Source organism: Saccopteryx leptura, chromosome X (assembly GCF_036850995.1).
Source record: "Saccopteryx leptura isolate mSacLep1 chromosome X, mSacLep1_pri_phased_curated, whole genome shotgun sequence".
Classification (NCBI taxonomy): Eukaryota; Metazoa; Chordata; class Mammalia; order Chiroptera; family Emballonuridae; genus Saccopteryx; species Saccopteryx leptura.
In genome coordinates, this window is record NC_089516.1 from 136,645,708 (window position 1) to 136,668,971 (window position 23,264).

General features: G+C 38.4%; 1 protein-coding gene across 5 annotated transcripts in view; it reads right to left on the reverse strand.

Moving 5' to 3' along the window:
- Positions 1-23,264, reverse strand: part of ATP11C (ATPase phospholipid transporting 11C) — a 227,772-nt gene that overhangs the window by 83,240 nt on the left and 121,268 nt on the right. For all 5 annotated transcript variants that reach the window (XM_066356440.1, XM_066356439.1, XM_066356436.1 and 2 more), the window contains one exon: positions 4,962-5,090. In XM_066356440.1, the coding sequence (XP_066212537.1) occupies positions 4,962-5,090 (129 nt within the window). The remainder of the gene's footprint in view (positions 1-4,961; positions 5,091-23,264) is intronic.

Consider the following 23,264-nt stretch of genomic DNA (forward strand, 5'->3'; position numbering starts at 1 on the left):
AAACTCTACAAGCTAGAAGAGACTGGACCCCAATATTTAAAGCCCTGAAAGAAAGAATCTTTCAGCCAAGAATATATACCAATCAAAGCTGTCCTTCAAATACAAAGGAGAAATAAAAACATTCACAAATACAGAAAAGATGAGGGAAATTATCATCAGAAAATCCCCACTACAGGAAATACTAAAGGGGGTTATCCAACCAGATACAAAAAAACAAAACAAAACAAAACCACAAGTAAAAGCTCCACCAAGAACACAATTAAACCAAATTTAAACTGTGACAACAAAAGCAAAAAAAAAAAAAAAAAAAAAAAAAAAAAAAGGGAAAGGACAGAGATTAACAGTAGCAAAGGACGATAAAGTGCAGAAACACTCATAAGATAGGGTACTACAATGAATATGGTAGGTACCCTTTTCATTACTTAATGGTAACCACCCTTGAAAAAACCACCAGAGAAGCACATGACTTAAAAAAGGTAGCAACAGAGGAAAGAAGTATGAAATACAAACAAACAAAAACAACTGATAGAAAAACAAAAGAGAAGAATCAAACAAGATACAAAACTCACAGAAAGCAATTTATTAAATGGCAATAGAGAACACAAAAGTGACAATAATTACACTAAATGTAAACGGATTAAACTCCCAATAAAAAGACACAGAGTAGCAGAATGTATTAAAAAAGAAAACCCAACTGTATGTTGCCTACAAGAAACACATCTAAGCAACAAGGATAAAAACAAATTCAAAGTGAAAGGCTGGAAAACAATACTCCAAGCAAATAACATCCAAGAAAAAGCAGGTGTAGCAATAATCATATCTAATAATGCTGACTAGAAGATAGAAAAAGTACTCAAAGACAAAAATGGTCATTTCTTAATGATTAAGGGGACGCTGAATCAAGAAGACACAACAATCCTTAATATATATGCACCAAACCAAGGAGCACCAAAATATATAAGAAGTACTTATTGACCTAAAACCAAAAACTGACAAAAATACAAGCATACTTTGAGACCTCAATACACCGCTGATGGCTCTACATTGTTCATCCAAACAGAAAAGCAGTAAAGATATATTGGCCTTAAACGAAACACTAGAGCACCTGGATATGATAGATATCTATAGGACACTTCATCCCAAAGTGACAGAGTATACATTTTTTCTAGTGTACATGGAACATACTCAAGAACTGACCATATGTTGGGCACAAAAATAACATCAGAAAATTCAGAAAAATTTAAATTGTACCAAGCATATTTTCTGATCATAAAGCCTTGAAACTAGAATTCAATTGCAAAAAAGAGAAAAAAAAAAAAACCACAAAAATGTGGAAACTAAACAACATACTTTTAAAAAATGAATGGGTCAAAGGAGAAATAAGCGCAGAGATCAAAAGATATATACAGACAAATGAAAATGACAATAGGACATATCAGAATCTCTGGGATGCAGCAATAACAGTAATAAGAGGGAAGTTCATATCACTTCAGGGATATATGAACAAAGAAGAGAGAGCCCAAGTGAACTACTTAACTTCACAACTTAGGGAACTAGTAAAAGAAGAACAAAGACAACCCAAAACTAGCCGAAGAAAGGAAATAATAAAAATCAGAGCAGAAATAAATGAAATAGAGAATAGAAAAACTATAGAAAAAATTAATAAAACAAGGAGCTGGATCTTTGAAAAGATCAACAAAATTGACAAACTCTTGGCAAGACTCACCAAGGAAAAAAGAGAAAGGACTCATATAAACTAAATCCAAAATGGAAGAGGAGAAATCACCACAGACATCATAGATATACAAAGAATTATTGTAGAATACTACAAAAAACTATATGCCACCAAATTCAACAATCTAGAAGAAATGGATAAATTCCTAGAACAATACAACTTTCCTAGACTGAGTCATGAAGAAGCAGAAAGCCTAAACAGACCAATTAGCAGGGAGGAAATAGAAAAAACTATTAAAAATCTGCACAAAAATAAAAGTCCAGGCCCAGACGGTTATACTAGTGAATTCTATCAAACATTCAAAGACTTGCTTCCTAGTCTACTCAAAGTCTTCCAAAAAAATTGAAGAAGAAGCAATACTTCCAAACACATTTTATGAGGTCAACATAATGCTCATACCGAAACCTGGCAAGGACAGCACAAAAAAAAAAAAATTACAGATCAATATCTCTAATGAATACAGATGCTAAAATACTAAACAAAATACTGGCAAATCGAATACAACAACATATTAAAAAAATAATACATCATTATCAAGTGGGATTCATCCCAGAATCTCAAGGATGATTCAACATACATAAAACGGTTAATGAAATACACCATATCAACAAAACAAAGAACAAAAACCACATGATCTTATCAATAGATGCAGATAAGGCATTTAATAAAATACAACACAACTTTATGTTTAAGACAGTCAACAAAATGGGTTTAGAAGGAAAATATCTCAACATGATGAAGGCCATTTATGATAAACCATCAGCTAACATCATATTAAATGACATAAAACTGAGGACTTTCCACCTTAAATCACGAACAAGACAGGGTTGTCCACTCTCTCCACTCTTATTTAACGTGGTGCTAGAAGTTCTGGCCAGAGCAATCAGACAAGACAAAGAAATAAAAGGCATTCATATCAGAAAAGAAGAAGTAAAGGTTACACTTTTTGCAGATAATATGATCCTATACATCGAAAACCCCAAAGGCTCCACAAAAAGATTACTAGAAACAATAAACCAATACAGTAAGGTCACAGGATACAAAATTAACATACAAACATCCATAGCCTTTCTATATGCCAAGAATGAAATATTAGAAAATGAACAACAACAACAAAAAAAATCCCATTCAGGATTGCAATAAAAAAAATAAAATACCAAGGAAGAAACATAACAAAGAATGTAAAGGACCTATATAATGAAAACTACAAAGCATTGTTAAGGGAAATCGAAAAAGATACAATGAGATGGAAAAATATTCCTTCTTCTTGGATAGGAAGAATAAATATAATCAAAATGGCCATATAACCCAAAGCAATTTAAAAATTTAATACAATTCCCATCAAAATTCCTAAGACATTTTTTAAAGAAATGGAACAAAAAATCATCAGATTTATATGGAACTTTAAAAACCCCCAAATAGCCAAAGCAATCCTAAGGAAAAAGAGCGAAGCTGGGGTCATTACAATACCTGACTTCAAACTATATTATAGGGTCATGACAATTAAAACAGCATGGTATTGGCAGAAAAATAGACACTGAAACCAATGGAACAGAATAGAAAGTCTAGAAATAAAACCATGTATATATATATGGTCAAATAATTTTCGATAAAGGGGCCAACAACACACAATGGAGAAAAGAGAGCCTCTTCAACAAATGGTGCTGGGAAAACTGGAAAGCCACATGCAAAAGAATGAAACTCGCCTACAGCTTGTCCCCTTGTACTAAAATTAATTCAAAATGGATCAAAGACCTAAATATAAGACCTGAAACAATAAAGTACATAGAAGAAGACATAGGTAGTAAAAGTAAACTCATGGACCTGGTTTTAAAGAGCATTTTATGAATTTGACTCCAAAGGGCAAGAGAAGTGAAGGAAAAGATAAATGGATGGGACTACATCAGACTAAAAATCTTTTGCTCAGCAAGAGAAACTGACAACAAAATAAACAGTCAGCCAACTAAATGGGAAATGATATTTTCAAACAACAGCTCAGAGAAGGTCTTAATATCCAAAATATACAAAGAACTCATAAAACTCAACAACAAACAAACAATCCAATAAAAAAATGGGAAGAGGACATGAACAGACACTTCTCCCCGGACGAAATACAAATGGCCAACATATATATGAAAAGATGCTCATCTCCATTAGTTATTAGAGAAATGCAAATCAAAACTACAATGAGATACCATCTCATACCTGTTAGATTAGCTATTAGCTGTTAGATTAGCTATTATCAACAAGACAGGTAATAGCAAATGTTGGAGAAGCTGTGGAGAAAAAGGAACCCTCATTCACTGTTGGTGGGAATGTAAAGTAGTACAACCATTATGGAAGAAAGTATGGTGGTTCCTCAACAAACTGAAGATAGAACTACCTTATGACCCAGCAATCCCTCTACTGGATATATACCCCAAAACCTCAGAAACACTGATACGTAAAGACACATGTAGCCCCGTGTTCATTGCAGCATTGTTCACAGTGGCCAAGACATGGAAACAACCAAAAAGACCTTCAATAGAAAACTGGATAAAGAAGATGTGGCACATATACACTATGGAATACTACTCAGCCATAAGAAATGATGACATTGGATCATTTACAACAAAATGGTGGGATCTTGATAACATTATACGGAGTGAAATAAGTAAATCAGAAAAAAACAAGAACTACATGATTCCATACATTGGTGGGACATTAAAATGAAAATAAGAGACATGGACAAGAGTGTGTTGGTTACTGGGGTTGGGGGAGGGGGTGCGGGGGAGGGAAGGAGGGAGTGGGGAAGGGGGAGGGGGATGGGCACAAAGAAAACTAGATAGAGGGTGACGGAGGACAATCTGAATTTGGGTGATGGATATGCAACATAACTGAATGACAAGATAACCTGGACATGTTTTCTTTGAATATATGTACCCTGATTTATTGATGTTACCCCATTAACATTAATAAAAATTTATTTATAAAAACAAAACAAAACAAAAAAAATGTGGTCACATGTATTTGGGACATCAATTTCCCTCACTCAATAACACTCTGTTCCCCAAAGTTGAGAATTTGCTTAGAAATTCAAACATAATTACATAAAAGCTATCATCAAATATAAAACATATATAAATAAGATAAAATAAGATAAAAGGTTAGTGGGCTGTGGAAAGGAGGATTTTATGATTAAATATGCTGAACATAAAATAGTGAGGAAAGTTTTAGTTGTCATTACCTTACAATTGGATTCGCCATCAAGACTGGCTGTTGTAACATAACAGATTCCATCAATAGTGCAGGATGATAGAAGTACAAGATCACAAGGAAAAGTTTCATTGGCCTGTACTTCTACTACATCACCAACCTAGTATGGAGAAAACAAAATCTTAAATCCAAACACAGCATTCATCATATTGCAAACCACAGTCAAAACATCAGCAAGCAACTTCTTCTATTCTGGGACTTGGACAGTTTCTCAGCATCCTACACCACATGAAAGGTAATGAAAGACAACATTCAGAATTCTCTTTAAGGTCATGAGGACTTGTGATGCTTTCAGATTACTTTAATATTGAACTTGAATCTCTAGTGAATGACTTCAGCACTCAGAGATCTGTTTGCTCTCTGTTTCTGGCATAGACGTTTGATAAGACAATGAGCATTATCACTTCATGAATGAATCAAGAAAATCTACAAATCAACTTGAGCAATTTATGAACACTGTGCAGCCACATTCCCACTGTGCATCATGCATGGTTTACTATGTTTTGCCTTCAGTGTGTGAATAGCTATTATTGTTGGGGGATAATTCCTTCTTCAGTGCTCATTAAAACTCAGTTAAATAAAGGTGCCTATTTTTCCCAAAACATTTGAAAAACAATTCAAATAGCTCTTTTTCCAAAAATTCATCTGCTATCAGAAGAATCAATTAATACAGCAATGAGAAACCATTTCTTATGTGCAAGTATTTCAAGCTCAAGTAGAGAGAAAACATGAGAGAAGAAATTATGAACTGTTTCTATTGCACACAATTTAATAATGTAGGGAATAAGTGCTAATGGTTAAAAGGCAGGACTTTTAAACCTGGCTTTATGTTCCAGCTTTGTCACTAACTATATGACCTTGGGTAAGTGACCTAGATAATTTCAACCACTTTGTACCACTGGTTTGAGCATGAAATGAGGACAAAGGTAATGTTTTGCAAATTTCTGGCACATGGTCACCATATGATAGGTATTAATTATAATTATCACTAATATCTTGCTACTTTACTCGCAACGTTTTTTTGAGTGGGAAAAACATGATGGAAATCATCTCACCCAGCATTTCCTAACAGTTTTCACACCATGACACATACAGGAAACACTTTTATACAGCATCCTCAGGTAAAAGGTGGAGGCTGGGGGTGGCAGAAGTCCAAATCTGTCATACCAAGCTAGACACACTGTTTTTAAAACGCTGAACTAATAAATAACATACCTGCTTCCTATTTGCTACACAATTTGGGGGATAAAGATTAGAATTTTAAGATTTATTTAGGAACAATTTTATTTTCTTTGCCAATCTTCATCAGTTGCCAAGAGCAACAGTATAAATAATTGAACTAATTTGTAAATAGCCTTTTAGTTTGTTGAATCTTTCCTTCCTCAGTTACGTCATTTTATGTTGCTTACATAAAACCACAACTGATGCTTAAATATACATAAGAAAAATAAATGAAAACCTAAAGCATGTTTGAAGAAGGAAACAGTCAAAGAACGGAAGGTGATTCTCAGGCACTGAACAATAAAAACCACAAATAGAGAATTTCTTCTACAACATTTAGGATTTGCACAGATATTAACTATCAAGGTCCCTGACTCTAGATGGCAAGGTGAGGCTTGCTGAGATGGATATTGGCCAGATCACAAAGGTTCTGTCAGGCCAGGCTTAAGGGTTTAGGTCTCACCCTCAAGGTATAGGGGAACTGCAAAAGGACATTTTAAAAAAAAAAGGAACACAGACCAGTTAGACAATCAACTCTAGAATTCTGTTTCCATTTAGCAAGCTAAAAGCCACATGAGAATAGTACTGTCTCTCAACATAAATGTTAGAAAATCTATAAAATCATAATTTTTATTTTTAGTTCATCAGAGAGCTGAGGTTGCAAGGCAATGAAGTGAACTGCATTTCAAAGGTTGAAAAGTCCTTCTGAGGAGAGACAACAATTTCACAATTTACAAAGCACAGGATGAAGAGATGGCTACTATAAACCTGCGTAAGAAGAAAATAACTAGATTTTTAACCAATTCTAAAAGGTTTGGTAGCAGCTAACATGATATTAGAATATCTGTAAGCCTGGCAGAAAAGAAGAGACCATAAGCACTCCTCAGTTCTGATCTACAAGCATCAATGGGTATTCATAAGAAACCAAGAGGGCAGGAAACTAAAAGAGCCTTCCTCACTGGTGTGGACATATAGGTCACGATCGGCTGCATGTCAGAATCATGGACCCTTTTCTCATCTGAGGCAAAAGCCATCATATGTGTCTAGGGGAAAGGCAAGAAATCATCCCTGGCATAGGACCAGGGAAATGTCATTACTGCTAGAGGTGGTAGAAGCAAAAGCCATCTGCTACTGGAATTGGACAGGAAACTCACTCCTACTGAGGACTTCTGCACTGATAGAAGGCAAGGTTCAACTGCCATGGGAGGTGAGGTGGGAGTATTGAGAAAGTTACACCCTGAGGTAAAAGTACGTAAGTTCTGCATAATGTTGTGACTAGAGCATGAAATCCAAGAAAACACTCTGTTCCAAACAGGAGCCTGCCGTAAATAGCAAGTAGCAATCTACTACTGAGGAAGGAGAAGGGGCAGACAGGAGCAAAGGAGCATCCACTGTATCTCAGGGATAGAGGACCTACAGATGGTGGAAAAGGAACAGTGAGAAAAAAATTTTGGCCCCACACAAAGTACAAACCAATAACAATCCAGCACTCCAAGAATTTGAAGTTCAGTGGTGTACTGAAATATCAATAGCTATAACAAAAGCCAAAGCCAGCGTAATTCCTGACTAGACTAATGCAACTCCCAACACAATCAGGCTGATAGAACAACCCTGCCTAGTTCAGAATATCAATACTATTTGCCTAGGTATCCAGCATTCTTTTCTATAACACATCCATAATTCAATTTTAAAAACTGAGAGTGCTCAAGAAATTAAAAATTGAACTGCCTTTTGACCCAGCTATACCACTGTTAGGAATATACCCCAAGAACACCATAGCACTGTTTGAAAGAAGAAATGCACCCCCATGTTTATGGCTATGGTTGTTCACAATAGCAAAGATCTGGAAACAGCCCAAGTGTCCATTAGAGGACGAGTGGATTAAAAAGCATTGGTATATATGTACCAGCGGTTCTCAACCTGTGGGTCACAACCCTGGCGGGGTCGCCTAAATCCATCGGAAAATACATAATGCATATCAGGTATTTACATTCCGAATCATAACTGTAGCAAAATTACAGTTATGAAGTAGCCACCAAAATTATTTTTTTGGTTTGGGGTCACCGCAACATGAGGAACTGTATTGCGGGGTCACGGCATTAGAAAGGTAGAGAACCACTGATATATACTATGGAATACTACTCAGCCATAAGAAATGATGACATTGGATCTTTTACAACAACATGGATGGACCTTGATAACATTATACTGAGCGAAATAAGTAAATCAGAAAAAACTAAGAACTATATGATTTCATACATAGGTGGGACATAAAAATGAGACTCAAGAGACATGGACAACAGTGTTGGGGTTACAGAGTGGAGGGGAGGAGAGGGAGGGGTTTGGGGGAGGGGAAGAACACAAAGAAAACCAGTTAGAAGGTGACGGAAGACAATTTTATCAATGTCACCCCATCAAAATTAATCAAAAAACAAAAAAAAGAATGTGTCTCAGCCCTGGCCGGTTGGCTCAGTGGTAGAGCATCGGCCTGGTGTGCAAGGGGTCCCAGGTTCGATTCCCAGCCAGGGCACACAGGAGAAGCACCCATCTGCTTCTCCACCCTTCCCCCTCTCCTTCCTCTCTGTCTCTCTCTTCCCCTCCCGCAGCGAGGCTTCATTGGAGCAAAGATGGCCCAGGCGCTGGGGATGGCTCCTTGGCCTCTGCCCCAGGCGCTAGAGTGGCTCTGGTCGCGACAGAGCAACACCCCAGAGGGGCAGAGCATCGTCCCCTGGTGCGCAGAGCGTCGCCCCCTGGTGGGCGTGCCGGGTGGATCTCTCCCCGTTTCCAGCTTCGTAAAAAAAAAAAAAAAAAAAAGAATGTGTCTCATGGCTAATTCAGGCAGTTAGAAGATTAGTATAAGGATGCTAATTCTGCTTCTCAGGCCACATCTTGCAAAAGGGGCCCCAAGCAAATTGGTGATTTGGCTCCTCTGATTTTTCCAATTGGATTAAAAAAAAAATAGGTCAGGAATGCCTTGAAATGGAACTAACAATACATGAGCATAAATTTATTTATTTATTTTTATTTTTTCATTTTTCTGAAGCTGGAAACAGGGAGAGACAGTCAGACAGACTCCCGCATGCGCCCGACTGGGATCCACCCGGCACGCCCACCAGGGGGCGACGCTCTGCCCACCAGGGGGCGATGCTCTGCCCATCCTGGGCGTCGCCATATTGCGACCAGAGCCACTCTAGCGCCTGGGGCAGAGGCCACAGAGCCATCCCCAGCACCCGGGCCATCTTTGCCATGAGCATAAATTTAAAGGACTTTAAGATACTGGAGTTGATGTATCTGTTATTGCTAAGCTACATTGGCCTCCTTCCTGGCCCACTCATGCAGCAGCCAAAGATTACAAGGTATAGGGCAGAGTAAATCCCCTCAACACAGTTCTAGTTTTCTACATTGGAAAGATTAAGGAGGTCATTCTGGATTTTTAAAGCCTTATGTGCTCCCTGGATGGCCAGTTAATTTGTGGGGTAGAGATGTTTTGAAAAATATGGGAGTGTTGCTTGTCAGTCCTAATGGTTTAGTCTGTACTCAGATGCTTGATCGGGGATTTTTGCCCACCAAGGGACTAGGGAAAGAACAGCAAGGAATTCTCACCCCCATAGAAGTGGCATCCAATACCAGAAGGTGTGGATTAGGATATCAAAATTTAGCATAGGGGTCTTGGTAGCTCTTGCTACCTCAATAATGCATTGTGCAGACCCAATTACTTGGAAATCAGATAATCCTGTATGGGTAGACCAATGGCCCCTTTCTCAGGAGAAATTTAGGGCAGCTGCTCAATTGGTACAAGAGCAGCTACAGCTTGGGCACATTGAACCATCTAATAGCCCATGGAATACACTTCCATATTTTGATCTTTTTGCCTCCTGGATTATCAAGGGGCATAGGCGACGCTTACGGCTTATAGGTTTTGAGCCTCAAAATTATTGTTGTTCCTTTTTTCAATGGATCAACAACAATGGCTCTGGGAAACCTGCACTAAATGGCAAATTGCTCTTGCAATCAATGGACAACTTTATACTGAAATTGTCAACTTAAAATCAGCTCAAAGTCTAGAATTATATGCCATTATGGCTTTTCAGCATTTGCCATATTCCCCCTTTAATTTATATACAGACAACAAATATTTACTTCTGGTGTTTCCACTATAAAGACTGCTGTCTTAGGGACAAATGCTGATGAACTATTTCAGCAGTTCCTCCTTCTTCAAAGACTTGTATGTCAACATAGAGCCTTATGTTTTATAGGACATACTTGAGCTCACTCCATGCTCCCTGGCACTTTAGCACAAGGGAATGCCCTTTTTTTTTTTTTTTTTTTTTTTTTGTATTTTTTCTGGGGTTGGAGACGGGGAGGCAGTTGGACAGACTCCCTGCATGCGCCCTTCAGGGGTCCACCCGGCACGCCAATGAGGGGGGGATGCTCTGCCCATCTGGGATATTGCTCTGTTGCAACCAGGGCCATTCTGGCACCTGAGGCGGGGGCCACAGAGCCGTCCTCAGCGCCAGGGCCAACTTTGCTCCAGTGGAGCCTTGGCTGCAGGAGGGGAGGAGAGAGACGGAGGGGGGGAGAGGGGGAGGTGTGGAGAGGCAGATGGGTGCTTCTCCTGTGTGCCCTGGCCGGGAATCGAACCTGGGACTCCTGGACGCCACGCCAACGCTCTACCATTGAGCAAACCGACCAGGGCCTAGGAATACTCTTGTTGATCAAGCTACCCAAAAGCAAAGTATTTGGAGCAACCATGACAGATCGAGCATTTTACCCTCATACTATTCATCACCAGAACACTGCAGCCCTCTATAAACAGTTTCAACTTTCTCGGGAAGCAGCACGGCAGATTGGGAAATCCTGTCCAAGGGGTCCTATACTGCAATCTGCCCCTTCCATTGGAGTTAACCCTCAAGGACCCATACCAGGACAACTTGGCAAATGGATGTTACCCATATACCTTCATTTGGCAAAAAGTCCTATGTCCACGTTACAGTGGATACATATTCTGGATTTATAGTAACCTCTGTCAGAACAGGAGAGACTGCTAAGCATGTTATAGCTCATTTTCTGTATGCACTGTTCTATTATTGGATTTACTAAACTGGTTAAACTGACAATGCTCCTGCATATGGAGCAAAAGCATTTACTGTATTTTGTCATTCTTACAATCTTTAAAGTCAAGGTATTATTAAAGTGTACCCAGAAAATATTTTAAGGTCAATTTAAAAAATTTAAAAGGGAGGAGTCATATCCTGGAACTCCTACGGGTCTACCATATCATGCTTTTTACTTAACAAAAAATTTAAATTTCTTTTGAATGCTGATGAATAGGAGACGCCAAATCTTTTTCTCCTGCAAACTACTACCTTCTTTATTTGATCCAGCTAATAACACTGTTTTGTCTTTATCCAAATAGCTCCAGATATATGGAAAAGATTTATATAGGTGGATGGGGATCCTCAAACCCCTCAGCGAGATCTTCTGAGCATGGCCTTTAAGATACCAAGAGGCAGAAAAAGCCCAATAGAGATCAGAGGAACAACCAGCCTTTAGGATATGCCCTTAAAGGCTCCAACGCCCCAAAGGGGTCTCATAGGATGCCATCTGGGTCCTGCTTCAATAGTGGAAAGGAAGGTCATTGAGCTAAAGCCTGCCAGACCTACATGCCTCTGCTGTGAGGAAACAGGGACACTGGAAGGTAGGCTTCCCCCTCACTCCTCTAAGGGAGGATTCAGTCTCTTTCATCCCTGCTCCAGCCACCTATGACCTAACCTTGCCCAGAATGCTGGGGTTTGCCACTGAAGGCTGAAGAGGCCCAGGGTCGTTGGCCCCATCTACAACACTGTGGACGAGCCTAGGGTATTTCTTCCAAGAAGCAGGTAAACTGATCTCATTTGCACAAGGGCCACTTAACTATGTCTTACCTGAATAGTCAGGTTTTTATTCTTCCCTCAAAGATCTCTGTTGTGGGTGTTGATAGTCCTATTTTCTGTTGCTTTGTTTAATATATAGTGTTTCCTTTATTCCTCCTACCTCAATGCCCCACTCATATTTCAGGCTGGGACATTCTCCTAATTTAGAGCTCTCTTTCCCCCTTTTCCAACTTCTATTATGAATCTACCTTTGCCACCCAGCTTAGTGTATCCCAAGGTTCTCTTTACCAAGCCACAGTCACAGAGCTCCAGGGAAAAGCAACCTGGTCTCATCTCTCCAGGCAGAGGAGAACAGAAGCTCCATCTCCACACATGCTGCATATGGCTTTTCCAGTCTTCCTGAATCATTACCAGCTAGAAGCAGCAGTCACTGGAACTTGGACATGAGCTGCAAAGTATAGAACTGTGACAATTCCAGTGCCATGCGGACTTTTCCTGGATGTGGACTTTTCCTGGACTCCTGCTCCTTGTGACAGCTCCTAATAGACTGAACTGGGGTTGGGTTGCATTTTTCAGGGATTTGGCATGGTGTTGGGGCCAACTTGGACTTGGTGAACATGTTAAGGACACTATTCTTTTATGGATTCTTGCTGTATTGGCCAAGAGTTTGCTTAAAGGCTTTAATCAGTGTAAAAAAAAATAGAAGACTGGATAAAGAAGATGGGGCACATATACACCATGGTATACTATTCAGACATAAGAAATGATGACATCGGATCACTTACAACTAAATGGTGGGATCCTGATAACATTATACGTAGTGAAATAAGTAAATCAGAAAAAAGCAAGAACTGCACGATTCCATACATTGATGGGACATAAAAACGATACTAAGAGACACGGACAAGAGTGTGGTGGTTACGGGGGGCAGAGGGAGGAAAGGAGGAAGAGGGGGCGGGGTGGGGAGGGGCACAAAGAAAACTAGATAGAAGGTGACGGATGACAATCTGACTTTGGGTGATGGGTATGCAACAGAATTGAATGACAAGATAACGTGGACATGTTTTCTTTGAATATATGTACCCTGATTTATTGATGTCACCCCATTAAAATAAAAAATTATGTATAAAAAAAACTGAGAAACAAAACACAAAAATGACTTAATCATCAAGAGATAAAGGCGTCCACAGGACCATTACCAGAAATATTCATATTTTGAAATTATGAAACAGAGATATTAAAAGGGCTAGGAATAAGATTTTTAAAGTATTTAGTGGAAAAGACAGACAACATACATGTGCAAGTGAAGAATTTGGGCCAAGAGATGAAAACTACAAAAAAAAAATACAGTAAATGGGGAGTTAAAAATGAAATACATGATATTATAGATAAAGATTTCCTTTGATGGGCTTATTGGAAGACTGGACACAACAAAGAAAATAATCAGTAAATCAAAAGAAACTCTTACAATATTTCTAATGCCAAAACCTATACACTTTCCCTTACAAATATCTATGATGTTTTACCTTTGAATTCTCCAAGTTATTTGTAGGTTCCCTTCTTCATGTTCTATGTGATTCCATCCAGTCTTATAGCTTCATATGCCATATATATTGATGAAATTAAAATTTCACTCCCCAACTTTGAAACCCTTCAAAGAAATCTCATTGTACTTAGGATATGGACCAAGTCACTCTCTTGTTCAACAATTAAACATTTAGACATGTTTGGTTTATAAGCATCTCTTTATACATACAAATATTCCAGAAAAGGCTGAATCAAATAATCTAATAGCATTTCACACAACAGTACCAACTGATTTAATTAAGAATGTACCTGCAATGACATAAGAGTAATGATGGTGTGAGAGTTACCCCTGATCTTTCCCCTAGAAATTTCAAAAAAGTGAACAGCTATAACACAGCAAAGCAACCCCAGCTGGGCTCACAGGCATGCATGAAACATCTCCATATCAAAAGGACTGAGGGAAGGAAGGGTTGAGAAGAAAGAAGAAGACCCACTGATGGTTGGCTGTGGAGAGAAGACAAGCCTGAACTGTCTGGTATTTTGTCCACAGGGGCTCCAGAGAGGAGGAAAACCCAGAATGACTGGGTTTTTCTTTTCTGCTGGGCCTGCAGAGAGGAAGCAAGCCTGGGTTGGCTGGGTTTTTTTTGACAGGGCAACAAAGAAGAGGAAATCTCAGAGTGTAAGGATTTTGTCTGCTGGGCATATGGGCTTATGGAGCAGGGAGTAGCCCAGAGTGACTGGGATTTTCTTTTCTCTGCCAAGGCTATGGAGAGGAAGGAAGTTTGGAAAAACTGGGTTTTGTCTGCCAGTGCTACAGAGATGAATAAAGCCTGGAGTGACTGGGTCTCATTTGTAGGGTAAGAGCAGAGATGGGGGAGAAACTAAACCAAAGCTGCAACAGAATGAGAGGTCAGAGCCAGTGTTCTCACGGTCTATCTGTAGCCCACTAGGTGTAGACACAGAGAACAACAAGTAGCAGTACCCCTAACCTCCCAGATCCCACCTTCCTCACCACGCAGGGTAAAAAGAGTGGCAGTGATAGACATTACAGTAATTCTCCAAAGCCATTCTTCCCTGAAGAATACAGGTGCTCTGTATATGGTCCCCTGGGCTGTAGAGACATGGGGAGGGGTGACCCAGAGGCCTGTGATCACAATTGCTAAAGTTGTAAAGCCAGAAAGACACAAAACCTCAAAACATGCCCCACCTACCAATGCAAATGAGGCCCTGCCTATATCATTGCCAGAACAACATCTCACCAGAGGTCAGCCCAAATATTTCAGAGCTAAAACCTGTTATACAGCAATACCTACTTGAAAAAAAAAACAGGAAAACCTCTTAAAATGAAATATTTTATTTCATTCTTTCTCCTTTTTCAACTTCTTTTAAATTTCATTTTATTTAGTTTTTATATTTTATACTATTTTGTGGGTGTTTATGATTTTACTGCTGTTTGTTCTTTTCTTTGTGGTTTTTCTTTTTTACTTGTATTATTTTTTATATTTTTCATTGTATTTTTCACTTTTCAGTTTTTGAGTTATTTTTTCTTAGACTTGGTAACAATACCATTCTCAAATGTCATCAAGTAAGAAATCAAATATCATGGCTAAATAAGACAGAGAGGTAGTTCAGAAAGAAAATAAAAAATCAGAAAAATATCTCAATCACATGCAAACCCTGGAGTTAAACAATAGACAATGGTTATTAAATATATATATACATACACACACACACATATACATATATATATATATATATATATATATATATATATATATATATATATATATATATATTATATTCATTCAGTGTGAGGAGGGGAGGCAGAGACAGACTAGGGGGTGATGATCAGCCCATCAGGGGTGTTGCAACGTTGCTCAGCAACTGAGTTCTCCTTAGCCCCTAAGGCAGAAACCATGGAGCCATCCTCAGCACACAGGGCAAACTTGCTCCAATAGAGCCATGGCTTCCAGAGGGGAAGAAAGAGAGAGAAGTGAGAAGGGTAGGGGTGGAGAAGCAGATGGGCACTATTTCTGTGTGCCCTGTGAATTGAACACGGGACATCCACATGTCAAATCAATGCTCTACCACTAAGCCATCCAGCCAGCACCACGATATATAACTAAAAATTGAAGTTTTGAAAATATCCAATGAGAGTCGAAAAATCACCAATGGGCAATTTAATGACCTCAGAAAACAAAAACAAAATACTTCATGAAGAAGACTGAAACTTTAAAAAGAGAGATGAAGAATTAAATGCATAAATTGAAAACTGAGGTAGCAAGTTAGTTAATAAAACAGGCCAGATAGAGGAGAGAATCAGTGACATCAAACACAGGCAATTAGAGATGATACAGAGAAAAGAAGAGAGAAACTCACTAATTAAAAAGAATGTTAGGGCTCTACAAGAATTGTCTGACTCCATCAGAAAGAACAATATAAGAATAATGGTGTAACAGAAGAAGAAGAGAAGGAGAAAAAAATGGGAGAGCTTTTCAAATAAATAATTGATGAGAAATTCCTAAGCATATGGAAAGAGATAAATCCTCAAATGCATGAAGCAAATAGAACACCTAGTTACCTCAACCCAAACAGACGTTTTCCAAGGCACATCGTAGTAAAATTGTCAAAAATGTATGACAAAGAAAGAATCCTCAAGGCAGCTAGGCAAAAGAAGAACATAACATAAAAAGGAAGGCCCAATAGGTTATCACTGGAATCTAGCAGAAACTCTACAAGCCAAAAGAGAGTGGATACATTCATTTAAAGTACAGAAAGAAAGGAATTAACAGTCAAGAATACTATATATACATCAAAGCTATCTTTCACATATGAAGGCGAAATGAAAACTTTTGCAGACATACAAAAGCTGAGGGAATTTATCACCAGAGAACACCCCACTAAAGGAAATACTCAAGGGGTTATTCAAACAGATACCAAGAACAAAACAAATCAAAAGCACCAGTAAAAGCTCCAAGAAGGTCAGACACACACACACACACAACCAAAAACACAAAACGACACAAGGATAATCTGTGACAACAATAACATAAAAGGGGAGAGGATAAAGATCAGCAGTAGCAAAGGAAGATAAAGTGCAGAATGACATAAGACAAAGGACTCTTGTGAATATAAAAAATTTTCTCCTAATACTGAACAGTAACCACCCATGAAAAAGAACTACTAAAAAACAGCATAAAAAAAAAAAAAAGAAGAAACAGGGGTAAGAAGCATGGAATACCACCAAATGAAAACTGCCAGAAACACAAAAGAAAAGAATCAAAGGAGACACAGAGATACCAAAACAGAAAAAATAAAATGACTCTAGAAAATCCTCAAGTGTCAATAACCCTAATGGTAAATGGACTTAACTCACCAATAAAAAAGCAGAGAGTAGCATAGCAGATTGGATCAAAAACCACAACCTAACCTTATGCTGCCTTCAAGAGAAACATCTAAGCTGCAAGGACAAAAGTTGACTGAAACTGAAAGGGTGGCTAACTATTCTTCAAGCAATAATACCCAAAGAAAAACAGGAATAGCCAAACTCATATCATATGATGCTGATTTCATAACAACAAATGCAATCAGAGACAAAGATGGACATTTCATAATGATAAAGGGCACAATATATCAAGAAAACAACACTTCCTAATACATATGCACTGAGCCAAGGAGCACCAAAATATATAAGGTATTTACTAACTGATCTAAAAATTAAAGGAGACAAAAACACAGTCTTACTTGGAGATTTCAACACAACACTGACGACTTTAGATAGATCAATCAAACAGAAAATCAATCAAGAAATATTGGCCTTAACTGACAACAAATTCGACCAAAAGGAAAAAAATAGACATTTACAGGACATTTCATCCCAGAACATCATATTATATACTGTTTTCCAGTGTGCATGGAACATTCTCTAGATAGACCATATGTCTGGCCACAAAACTAACATCAAAAAATTCAGAAAGACTGAAATTACACCAAGCATATTCTCTAACCATAAGGCAGGGGTCCCCAAACTTTTTACACAGGGGGCCAGTTCACTGTCCCTCAGACTGTTGGAGGGCCGTACTATAAAAAAAACTATGAACAAATCCCTATGCACACTACACATATCTTAAAGTAAAAAAACAAAACGGGAACAAATACAATATTTAAAATAAAGAACAAGTAAATTTAAATCAACAAACTGACCAGTATTTCAATGGGAACTATGCTCCTCTCACTGACCACCAATGAAAGAGGTGCCCCTTCCAGAAGTGCAGCGGGGGCCAGATAAATGGCCTCAGGGGGCCGCATGTGGCCCGCGGGCCGTAGTTTGGGGACCCCTGCCATAAGGCTTTGAACTTAGAATTCAACTGGAAAAAGGAAGTAAGGAAATCTACAAAAATGTTGAAATTATACAACATACTTCGTTGTTGTTGTTTTTCTGTTTGTTTTGTTTTGTGACAGAGAGAGAGAGATAGAGAGAGAGGGACAGATAGGGACAGACAGGCAGGAAGGGAGAGAGATGAGAAGCATCAATTCTTCGTTGTTGCACTTTAGTTGTTCATTGATTGCTTTCTCATACGTGCCTTGACTGGGTGGATAGAGCAGACTGTGTGACCCTTGCTCAAGCCAGCGACCTTGGGCTCAAACTGGTGAGCCTTGCTCCAATTATTTTTTCTTTTACTGAGAGGAAGGGAGGCAGAGACAGACTCCTGCATGTGCCCTACAGTGATCCACCGGGCAAGTCCATCATGGGTCGATGCTCCACCCATCTGCGGCTTTGCTCTGTTGCAACCATAACCATTTTTAGCACCTGAGGCAGAGGCCATGGAGCCATCTTCAGCACCCATGGACAACTCACTCCAATCAAGCTATGGCTGTAGGAGTGGAGAAGATGAGAGAGAAAGGAGGGGGGGGAGAGAGAGAGAGAGAGAAGGAGGCATAGAGAAGCAGATGGGTGCTTCTCCTGTGTGCGCTGACCAGCAATTGAACCTGAGATAATCAAATGCCAGGCCAATGCTCTACCATTGAGCCAACCAGCCAGGGCCACTACATATTTCTAAAAAAAGACTGGGCCATATAAGAAATAAAAAGACACAAAACAAAAATGACAAAATGACACATCACATTTCTAGGATGCAGACAAACACTACTATGAGGGAAATTTTTATCATTAAATGCATATATCAAGAAAGAAGAGGTCCTTGCCAGTTGGCTCAGTGGTAAGAGCGTTGACCATGAGCGGATGTCCTGGGTTTGATTCCCAGTCAGGGCACAAAGGATAAACACCCATCTGTTTCTCCACCTTTCACCCTCTTGCTTCTCTCTCTCTCCTTCTTCCCATCTTGTAGCCATGGCTCAATTGGAGCAAGTTAACCCTGTATGCTGAAGATGGCTCCATGGCCTCTGCCTCAGGAACAAAGAAGAGCTCAGTTGCTGAGCAACAGAGCAATGCCCCAGATGGGCAGAGCATTGCCCTCCAGTGGGCTTCTTGGGTGGATCTGAGTTGGAGTACATACAGGAGTCTGTCTTTGTCTCCCTAACTCTCATTGAATAATAATAAAAAATGATAATAAAAAAAGAAACAAGAGATATCACAAGTAAACAACCTAACATTACATTTTAAGGAACTAGATTAAAAAAAAAAGAACCAAGGAAATCCAAAGTCAGCAGAAGAAAGAAAATAGTAAAAATTAGAACAGAAATAAATGAAATAGAGAACCAAACCAATTATAGAAAAATTGATACAACAAAGAGCTGGTTCTTTGAAAAAATCAATAAACTTGAAAAACAACTGGTTAAACTCACTAAGGAAAAGAGAGACAGGACTCATAAAAATAAGTTCAGAAATGAAAGAGGAAAATCTACTACAAACATCACAGATATATAAAGGACCATAGTGGAATACTATGAAAGATTATGTGTCGCCGAATTCATCAACCTGGAAGAGGGATAAATTCATATAGCATACTCCTAAACTAAGTCACAAAGAAGTGGGAAAATTAAACAGACCCGTAAGGAGGGAGGAAATACACAGCTCACAAAAATTAGGGGATATTTCAAAATGAATATGAAGGGATAAAAATGAAGCATTAGATTTTTTTTATTAAACAAGAACATCAGAAAAGCAAACAAGTCAAAGAAAGTTGTTCGATTACGCAAATGAGATGTAAAACCAGATTTTATTTCATTGGTGAAAATGCAGTATACAAAAGGCTACAAGTACTGGAGTATCTGCACGTTCCCTGAACCCCTAATTTTTGTGAAATAACTACCAAAAACAACTATCAAAAACTTCTCCGAAAACAAAAGTCCAGGAGCAGATGGCTACACTGGTAAATTCTACCAAACATTCAAAGAAGATTTAGTTCCTATCCTTCTCAAAGTATTCCGAAAAAGAGAAAAAGAAGCAATACTCCCTAACACATTTTATTTTAATTTAATTTAATTTTATTTTCTTAGGGAGGAGAGAGAGAGAAACAAGTAGGAGCAGGAAGCATCAACTCCCATATGTGCCTTAACTAGACAAGCCCAGGATTTTGAACCAACAACCTCAGTGTTCCAGGTCGATGCTTTATCCACTGTGCCACCACAGGTCAGGCCCCTAACACATTTTATAAGGCCAACATAACCCTGATACCAAAACATGTTAAGGACAACACAAAAAAAGAAAACTATAGATCAGTATTTTTAATGAATACATAGGCAAAAATCCTCAATAAAATACTAGCAAACCAAATACAAAAACACATTAAAAATAAATAATACATAGCAATCAAGTTGGATTCATTCCAGGAGCACAATGACAGTTCAAGATATGTAATAAATCAAAATAATAAACCACAGCAACAAAACAAAGAACAAAAAACATATGATCCTATCAATAGATGCAGAAAAGGCTTTCGATAAGATACAACATATCTTTGTATGTAAGACACTCAATAAAATCAGAATAGAAGGAAAGTACCTTAACATAATAAAGGCAATAATATATGAATACAAGGAAAGTACCTTAACATAATAAAGGAAATATATTGAAATATATGACTAACCATCACCTAATATCATACTAAATGGTGAAAAAATAAAGGCTTTTCCTCTAAAATAAGGAACAAGATAAGGCTGCCCACTGACTCTTATTCAGCATAATTCTGAAAGTTTCAGCCAGAACAATCAGGCAAGAGAAGAAAATAAAAGGTATTCACATTGGGAAAGAAGAAGTGAAGGTATCACTTTTTGTAGATGACATGATCCTGTATATAGAAAACTCAAAAGACTGCACCAAAAAACTGTTAGAAACAAGAAACCAAAACAGTCAAGTCACAGGATACAAAATCAATATACAAAAATCTATTTATTGCTTTCCTATACACCAATGATGAAACTTCAGAAAATGAACTAAAAAAAATAATTCCTTTTACAATTGCAACAAAAAACTAATACCTAGAAACAAACTTAACAAAGGTTGTGAAGGATTCATACACTGAAAACTACAAAGAATTACTGAGAGAAACTGAAAAAGATATAATGACATAAAAAATATTCCATGTTCATGAATTGGAAGATTCAACAGTTAAAATGGCCATATTAGCCCTGACCGGATAGCTCAGTTGGCTAGAGCATCGTGCTGAAGCACAGAGGTTGTCAGTTCAATCCCCGGTCAGGGCACGTACAGGAAGAGATCAATGTTCCTGTCATCTCTATCTGTCTCTCTCTTTTCCTCTCTCTCTAAAATCAATAAAATAAAAAATTTAAAAAATGGCCAAATTACGCAAACCAGTATACAAACAATGCAATCCCCATTAAAATCTTAATGTAATTTTTTAAAGGAATAGAACAAAAATCACCAGGTTTGCATGAAACAAACAAACAAAAAAGACCTTGAATAGACAAAGCAATCCTGAGAGAAAAGAATGAAGCCAGAGGTATCATATTCCTGATTTCAAATTATACTATACGTCACAATAAAAAAACAACAGCATGGTATTGGCAGAGAAACAGACATACAGACCAATGAAACAGAATCACGAGTCCAGAAATAAAACCACATATATATGGACAAAAAATCTTTGACAAAGGAACCAAAAACACAAAATGAAGAAAAGAGATCCTCTTCAATAAATGGTGCTGGGAAACTTGAAAAGCTACATGAAAAAGAATGAAACCTGACTGGTTTGTCCCCTTGTACAAAAATTAATTCAGAATGGATCAAAGGCCTAAATATAAAACCTGAAACAACAAATTACATTGAAGAAAACATAGTTACTAACCTCATGGACCTTGACCATAGAGAACAATTTCTGAATTTGACCTCCAAGGCAAGGGAAGTAAAGGATAAAATAAATGAATGGGACTACATCAAACTAAAGAGCTTCTTCATAGCAAAAGAAACTGACAACAAAACAAAGAGACAGCCAACAAAATGGGCATTTGATATTCACAAACAACATCTCTGATAAGAGCATAATACACAAAATATATAAATAATTCACAGAGCTCAGCAACAAACAAGAAACAATCCAATTTAAAAATGTGGACAGCCAGCGCACACAGGAGAAGCGCCCATCTGCTTCTCCACCCCTCCCCCTCTCCTTCCTCTCTGTCTCTCTCTTCCCCTCCTGCAGCCAAGGCTCCATTGGAGCAATGTTGGCCCAGGCGCTGAGGATGGCTCTGCGGCCTCTGCCTCAGGCGTTAGAATGGCTCTGGTCGCAGCAGAGCAGTGCCCCAGATGGGCAGAGCATCGCCCCCTGGGGGGCATGCCGGGTGGATCCCAGCTGGGTACATGCGGGAGTCTGTTTGACTGCTTCCCCGTTTCCAACTTCAGAAAAATACAAAAAACAAAAACAAAAACAAAACAAAACAAAACAAAATGTGGAGAGGACCTGAACAGACAGTTCTCCAGGAAGACATACAAATAGCCAACAGATATATGAAAAGATGCTCATCTTTACTAGCTATTTGAGAAATGCCAATCAAAAGTAAAATCAGAAACCACCCCACACCTGTTAGATTGCCTATTATCAAGAAGACAGGTAAGAAGTGCTGGAGAGGCTGTGGAGAAAAAGGAACCCTTAGTCACTGCTGGTGGGAATGCAAATTAGTACAACCATTATGGAAGAGTATGGTGGGTCCTCAAAAAATTAAGAATGGAATTATTATATGTCCCAGCAATCCCTACGGGGTATATACCCTAAAACCCCAAACATTGGTACATAAAGACACATGCAGCCTCATGCTCATCGCAGCATTGTTCATAGTGGCCAAGACATGGAAACAACCAACAAGCTCTTCAATAGAGGATTGGATAAGGAAAGATGTGGTACATATACACTATGGAATACTACTCAGCCATAAGAAATAATGACATAATATCATTCATGACAACATGGATGGATGTCGATAACATTATACTGAGTGAAATAAGTAAATCAGAAGAAACTAAGAACTGTATGAGTCCATACATAGATGGGACATTAAAACGAGACACATGGACAGAAATAAAAGTGAAGTGGTTACTAGGGTGAGGGGGATGTGGAGTAGGGAGTGGGGGGAAGGGAGTAAAAATGGATCAATATACAGTGATAGAAAATAATTTGACTTTGGGTGATGGGTACATTTACTTGAAACCTCTGTATTATTAATCAATGTCTCCGTGT